We start from the raw sequence: 7,001 nt of genomic DNA on the forward strand, positions 1-7,001 counted from the left end.
TTGCAGTGGCTCACCTACTGGGGCATCACCTACTCTTTGCTCGTTTGGATCCATCTCAGCACATTCCACCATCTCAGAGAACCAGGTGCTGGCTCTTGAATCTTCTGCCTGGAGTCACTCTTGTCCCTTCTGTTCACATTTCATTGGGCCAGGCAAGTCATATGGCCAGATCCGCTGCCAGGGGGCAGAGAAATAGACTCCTCCCCCAGGAAGAGCAGTCCACCATGGTGTTATCAGAGTCCACGCTAGGCCAAAGATGAAGCCAGCTAGCTTAAACCAAGGTGGTGGTGGTGGTAGGAGGGGCTGGGATCGGGGTGGAGGGGGCAGAGAAGGGAGGTTAAGGGTGACAGTGGGGGGAAGCACATTTCACTGGCAGGCCAACAGGTGTGGGAAGAAAAGTCACACACATGGATTTGCACACAGGGGACAGGAAGTGCCGAATTGGCTACTGAACTCGGAGGAGGGCCCCGGGCTGTAGACAAGGCATGGAGTGCATCAGTCCATCAATGGTAAGCGAGCCCTGGGCACAAGGTGTGAGAGTGAGGAGGGAGGTAGCCTGGGGCCCAGCCGGAGGAAGCAACACTTGCAGGTTATTTGCACAACCGGGCCATGGGACCTACTTGATTGGATGCTGGCTGGTCCCACAGGCACGAGTGTCCTTGCTGTATCACATGGCCACAGTCAAGGCCAGTGTGTGCTGTGCCCCCTTAACCAGATAGCACCTGCCAGATGCCAAGGAGAGCTCTGTGCCCCCTCCAGAACCCGAGAGAGATCTGCTCCCCAGCACAGCACCCTGACCAGCGGGGCTCCTCAGAGGGGGAGTGGGTGGCCGCTTAGCCTCAGGCCCTTCTGCCCAGTGATGGCAAGGCCTGCAGGCATGGCCAGGGCCCCAATCCAGCCACTGCTCTCTCCTCTTCCTGCCGGGTCATGGCTATCTTCATTCACCCATTCGTTCATTCAGCCAATATTTAGTCTGTGTCTCTTGTATGCTTGGCACCCACTAGATGCCCCCTGAGCTTACCATTAGTGGAAGAGACAGAAAGAATTCTCTAAGGACTCTCAGGAAGGGCATCCCTACAGGACTTAACTAGGGTGACGCTTCCCTGAGGAGCTAAAGCTCGCAGAACTGCAGAGAAGTTGCTCAGGGGAGCAGGGGCTTGAGGGTGGGTTCTGAGACAGAGTTGCTGACCACCTCTGGCCTATGGAGCCCTGTCTAAGCCTCGGCGTCTCCCAACGTCCTCACTCACCTTAAAGAGCAAGGTGCAGGGAAGGCACCTGGATAGTGACTCTGACTCTGACTCTACCTTGGATGCCCCCCTTCTGCCTGCAGCAAGGACTACCTCTCCCCATCTCTCTCTCTCTCTCTCTCTCTCTCTCTCTCTCACACACACACACACACACACACACACACACACACACACACACACACACGGCCGAGTAAACATCAGTGACTAAATGAAAGGACTAACAAAGAAACGAAAGATAAGCAGATTTCTGGCCGCCACGGGGAGAACGGCTTTCAGAGGGTGCATGGGGCCGGGACGCCAACGCCCGAAGTCCCGCCAAGGGGCGGGGGGGCCGGGGGGCCAGACTCCTCCGTCGGCGATGACGTCACCAGTCGGATGGCTGCGGCCGCACGGGGGCGGAGCCTCTGCCTGCGGTGACGTCACCAGTCGGGAGAAACCCGCAGTCGCACGGAGGCGGGGCCTCCGCCGGCGGTGGCGTCACAGGAGGCGGGGCCGCGGCCGCCCTAGGGGGCGGCACCGCGCGGCGGTCACGTAGCTCAGGTTCTCGGGCTGCTGCCGGACGCGCGTCGGTTAGTTCCTGTGCACCAGTCCCCGCCGTTTCTCCGCCAGCATGCCGATGTTCGTGGTGAACACCAACGTCCCCCGCGCCTCCGTGCCGGACGGGCTCCTCTCCGAGCTCACTCAGCAGCTGGCGCAGGCCACCGGCAAGCCGGCCCAGGTTTGCCGGGAGCGAACAGGGAGAGGGGGTGCCGGCCGGACGAGGTGGTCCCGGGCTGGGGGGCGGGGGAGGCGACTCCGGGTTGAGGCTCTGGACGGGGAAGGGACGGGGTGGGGGGTTGTCCGGGGCCGCCTGACCGCACCCCGTCTCCCCACAGTACATCGCGGTGCACGTGGTCCCAGACCAGCTCATGGCCTTCGGCGGCTCAAATGAGCCGTGCGCGCTCTGCAGTCTGCACAGCATCGGCAAGATCGGAGGCGCGCAGAACCGCTCCTACAGCAAGCTGCTGTGCGGCCTCCTGGCCGAGCGCCTGCGCGTCAGCCCAGATAGGTGAGTGGGGCGGCGGGGGTCCCCGAGGGGCGGGTGGGGGGGCCCGCAACCCCCTGAGCCTGGCGTCCACGCCCCGCAGGATCTACATCAACTACTACGACATGAACGCGGCCAACGTGGGCTGGAACGGCTCCACCTTCGCGTGAGGGCCACGCCTGCCCGACCCGCCTGCACCAGGCCCTGCCACCCGCAATATTGTGCCCGCTTCGCGCCCCCCCCCCAGCGACCTCCACCTCCAAGTCGGGATAAATAAACGGTTTGGAGGCTGCATCTGCCTCGGGCTTCCTTGGCTTTCGGAGGAGTGGGTGCAGGGCTGGGACAGTGACCTGGGAACCGAGGCCGGGAGGGTTGCCCCCTTGGAATCTACTGTTACGGTCCTTTCTCCTAGTTTTGCCCCATCAGAGGGCCCAGCCTTGATTGGCATCCTGCCCGGGGCCACAGACCCAGGAATCAGACTCAGATCGGAGCCTTCCATTCAGCTTGCAGCTTTGGCCTCCCAGCGCAGGTTCCTGATTCCGCCCTTGGCGGGAACCCAGAGTTTAATCCATTCCCGCCCACAGGGGCAGGGCAACCACGTGGGCTCCGGCTGGCTGGCAAAGAGTGGGAGGTAGAGGTGGGGATCAAAATCTGATTGGCCTGAGGGGTTGGAGAGTCCGCCTGGTCTGGACCTTTCTCCCAGCCCACCTTCCTCCATCTTACAGATGGGCAAAGGGTACCCTGGGAGAGAAAGCCTTCCCCCCTGTGCCACAGGGTCAAACCCTGCTAGGCTGATGCCCTAGTTTCTTGACCTAGAAAGTCCCGTTGTTCTGGAACTTTGGGACAGTTTTCCAGTGGGGGTGGGGAAGTGCACAGGAGACAGAGTCCTTGGTTATACTGCCCTGTCTGCCCCAGAATCTGGGCTCTGGTCTCCTCAGGCACCCAGGTCGCCACCACAGCAGTTCCTGGAGACAACACGCGACCTGTAGTTTTGGTGCCATTCATGTTTACCAAACAGTGGCTCTGGAAGGCCTTCAGGTGTTAGTCAACCCTGCAATGGAACGTCCTGGCCATGGGGGCACTGTCAACAACAAAATCAGTATCAAGGCACAATGTGCCTAGAGTCTAACTGGTCCAAGGGCCCTCCAGCCAAGGGCAGGGGCTCCCCTATGGGGGTGACGGATAGGGCAGTGGGCAATTCTGCGCCCACACTTGGGCTGTAGGAGCCTCAGCTGCCTTGCCGCTTCCCAGAGCCAGGTGCCTTTGCGCTAGAATGCCTCCGTGGCCTGCAGTGTGAGAGGCTCCATGCGCCCTGGCAGCAACTCCGTCCAGGTGAGCCCCAGCCACTAGCCCTGGGAATTCATGTGCCTGAAGCTGGCCCAGGTCAGCCAGGGAGGACCAGCTCTACCCTTCCTGCACTGCCTGGCCTGTGGGAGAAGTCAAGTTCATTTCACCTGCTTGCACAGAGAGGGGGCTCCTCTGGCCACATGAACCCCATTCCTGGGGTCTCGGGAGAGGTGGGGGCCTCACTTCTGGACTCCTGCTGGCTCTGCGCCTTTGGAACCCCTTACTCTTTCTTGCTCGGCCTCTAGTAGGCCAGCTTATCTTAGATGGAAGATGGGTTTTTAAAAACACTGAATTTAAGTGAATTTGCTTTCGAAAGCTGAGGGGCTTTGGGGGAAAGGGTTGCTGCCGGGGCAAGCCTTTGGAGGCTATTATTGCCTTTCTGACATTGGGAGTGAGGAACAGGCCTGCCTTTTGAGCCACGGGGCGGTGACAAGGGCCGCCTTGTGTGTGTAGAGAGGCCTGGGGCCGGCGGTGGCCACGGGCTCCTTCTTGAGATGGCTATCAGTGGTCTAGCCCCTGCAGCACCCACCATCCCTGCATGAGTCCCCTCTGTGGCATCACCATGAACATCACTGTGCCCATCCCAGGCTTGAAGCAGAAGATGAGTCACACTTGTCCTCTGATTATGGCAACCTCAGAACAACCCAGGCCCCAGGGCTACGGAGCCCAGGCAGCCGGCACTTCACACAGGGATCCACTCCCATCACGGAATTTTTGGCAGTTTGTCCTCTGAGCTAGCCCATCCTCACTTACCAGCTTGCTAGTCAAGATGCCTAAGGACTACTCTGCTTCTCAGTCTAGGTCTCGGGGGTGGGGGTGGGGGTAGTCTCCCCTTCAGCCCCATGTCAACTCAGGCCTAGGTAGCAAGGATTTATTTCCAGAGAACAGTAGTAGTGATGGTTGGGGTCACGTTTCAAAAGAGGAAGGAAAGTCGGTTCAAGGGAATCTGGAAAGGTGTTTGTCCATCTTTGGGGGTGGAGAGGGGATGCTCCTCTTCCACAAAGATCTCTGAGGGTCTTGCTCCAGCTCCCTCAGTGAAAGGGCTGGTGAGTTGGGGGTGGGGGGGATGGTGGCATGGCTCCAGCTAAAGCCAGAAGGTCTACTGCCTGGCTTGTGAGCTGGGGCCTCCTTCATGGATCTGAGCACCTGCTGCTCCCACCCCAGCCCTGGCCTTTGTCACAAGCCCTCAGCTCCCATGTGACCCCCGCTCCCAACACAAAACCTTTTTCCTCTGCTGGCCGCGTGCAGACCTGCCATTTGTGTCTGCCTCTCAGATCCTGCACCATCCCTGGTCAGGAGAGCGCAGGGGCACGGGTCTCCACGAGTATCGAGCCCAACTCCCTCATTTCACAGATGAGGACATCGACCCCAGCTGGCCTGGCCACCTCCCAGGACTCAGCCACACATTATCCCTAGTACTCCCAGTTAGGGCTCACCTTGTGGTCTCACTTGAGCAATGGGGGTGTGTTCCAGGGCTGAAGGGGCAGACAAGACAGTCTGGGCTCCCGCTCTGTTTGGGAAGACCGAAGCCCACAACCAGGAGGGCTGAGCACAGCCTGCTGCCCCCACCCCACCCCCAAGAAACCGGGGAGTGTCAGGCTGAGGCCAGCTGGGGCATCAAGGCAGTGGCTCTTTGGAATCCATGGAAAAGGTGGGGCATCTGTGAGTCAGGAACCCCCTTGTTGGCCCTGCCCACCGCTCCCAAGTCCCCTGGGACCGGCAATGCCCCTTACGCCGAGAAAGGCTACTGCTGCATCCCATTCAAGCCATATCCTGCCCCCCCTCAACCCAGTCATGCCCTGGCCAGCCCCCTTTATTCCAAAGTGTGGGCTCTGGTGCCCATTGAGCAGCCTGTCCCTTCCTTGAACCCCAGTGGCTGCCCCAGGGCATCCTTGAAAAAAGCTGCAGAAACTCATTTCCAAATAATACCTCAAAGTGAGGTGTGGAACAGATGGGGGGCGGGGCACAGACTGCCTCCTGCTCTCCATCAACCCTCCAGTGGTACCATGTCATCTGCCCATAAAAACCTGACTGTCCTCACAGCCACTGTTTTCGAGAGAAGGCTGGCCCTGACAGCCTCCGACCTCACCTTGCAGGTGCTGTTCCTTCTGCATGGAATGCCTGTCGCATCCGCCCACTTTGAGCCCCAAGCCACGCCTTTCTGGAAGGAAGCCCTCCCTGAGGCCACCCAGTGCAGGATGACACCAAGGCCCCTCTGCTTCGGCCTAGGCCTTGTGAGCTGGGGTTTCTCTTCCTGTATCCCCCAGCAGCCTGTGCGCATGGCGAGGCGGCGGCCCCCGGCTCTGACTTTTGGGCCAATGCCACAGGAGCCTCTCAGAGCTGGTCTGTTCTGGGGAGCCGGGCAACGCAGGTCTCCTCCCATCCTGTCACCCCCACCCCCACCCCCACATGCCTTCATTGCAGACCCCCCACTGCTCCCTCCCCCAGCCTCAGGAGACCCCTGCCCTCAGGGCCACCTCCCCTCTATCCACCACTTTTGGGAGCCAGGGCTAGGGGAAGGGGCAAGGTTAGCAGGTAGCCTATGCCTGTACTTGGGTCTTGATAAATTGTGAAGCCCCTTCCTTGGGTGGGCAGAGAAAAGACCAGGGGGTGTGGGCAGGTATCTTCGAGGTAGGCCCCATCCAGAGCTTGGAGGTGCCCACGGGGAAGGAGGGGGGAGGGCTGAAAGGGGGCAGGGCACATGGCCTCTGCGGGAATAGGAATGCAGCTGAAATGTTCCCTGTGGACTCCGGCCCACACCGAGGGGCCCACCAGCCACAGGAGCTGGTGGGTCAGACCATGGGGCATACCCCGCAGCCTCGAAAGCAGTAGGTAGAAAGAGTGCAGTTTTCTGGGGGAGGTCAGTTGACCCCCCCCCGCCGCCAGAGATTAGGAGGTTTCCAACGTTTCTGGGCTACTATCTTCCTTGACTTCTTGCCCCATTGGGCAACTAAGTGTTGGCCCCCAAAACTGTGTTTCTGTAAAGCTTTCTCTTGCCGCTCCAGCTCCCTTCCCAGCTGAGCGGTTGCCAAACCAGATCCCAACCCTCCAGGCCTCCCAGGGAGAATTCCAGAACTAGGGTGAAGGGGGAGGGGAGGGGTGTGGCACAATGCAGACCCACCAGCCATTTGCCCAGATTTCCCCTCCTTGTTAAGTGAGCCCACCTCTCTTCTGTGTTTGAAGGGCACATATAAGAGACAAAAAATTGTGAGTTTTCGGAAATTGGCTCTGTCCCCTTGCTCCTGGAACCTGAGTCTCCCATCTCGGAACAATGGGGTCTGGCCTCAATATGCCTTCGGTCTAACACCGAAGACAGGGCTCCAAATCCAAAAGCTACAAGTGAGAAGTCTCAGCCCCCTTGTTTCCCTAGGACTTCAATCCCG

General features: G+C 59.8%; 1 protein-coding gene across 1 annotated transcript; it reads left to right on the plus strand.

Annotated features, from left to right (window-relative positions):
- The first annotated feature begins 1,735 nt into the window (after positions 1-1,735).
- On the plus strand, positions 1,736-2,563 carry MIF (macrophage migration inhibitory factor). Its single transcript, XM_021687918.1, has 3 exons — positions 1,736-1,965; positions 2,123-2,295; positions 2,375-2,563. Exons 1-3 carry the CDS (start codon positions 1,858-1,860, stop codon positions 2,439-2,441), a joined length of 348 nt encoding a protein of 115 aa, XP_021543593.1. The 5' UTR covers positions 1,736-1,857; the 3' UTR covers positions 2,442-2,563.
- The last annotated feature ends 4,438 nt before the right edge of the window (positions 2,564-7,001 follow it).

This window comes from Neomonachus schauinslandi, chromosome 14 (assembly GCF_002201575.2).
Source record: "Neomonachus schauinslandi chromosome 14, ASM220157v2, whole genome shotgun sequence".
Classification (NCBI taxonomy): Eukaryota; Metazoa; Chordata; class Mammalia; order Carnivora; family Phocidae; genus Neomonachus; species Neomonachus schauinslandi.

What these genes read in the sequence shown, in the direction of transcription:
- MIF (XM_021687918.1), top strand. Translation starts at nt 1,858, where the DNA reads ATGCCGATGTTCGTGGTGAACACCAACGTCCCCCGCGCCTCCGTGCCG. An exon ending in CCACCGGCAAGCCGGCCCAG is followed by an intron (nt 1,966 to 2,122) that starts GTTTGCCGGGAG and finishes GTCTCCCCACAG; the next exon opens with TACATCGCGGTGCACGTGGT. An exon ending in CTGCGCGTCAGCCCAGATAG is followed by an intron (nt 2,296 to 2,374) that starts GTGAGTGGGGCG and finishes CACGCCCCGCAG; the next exon opens with GATCTACATCAACTACTACG.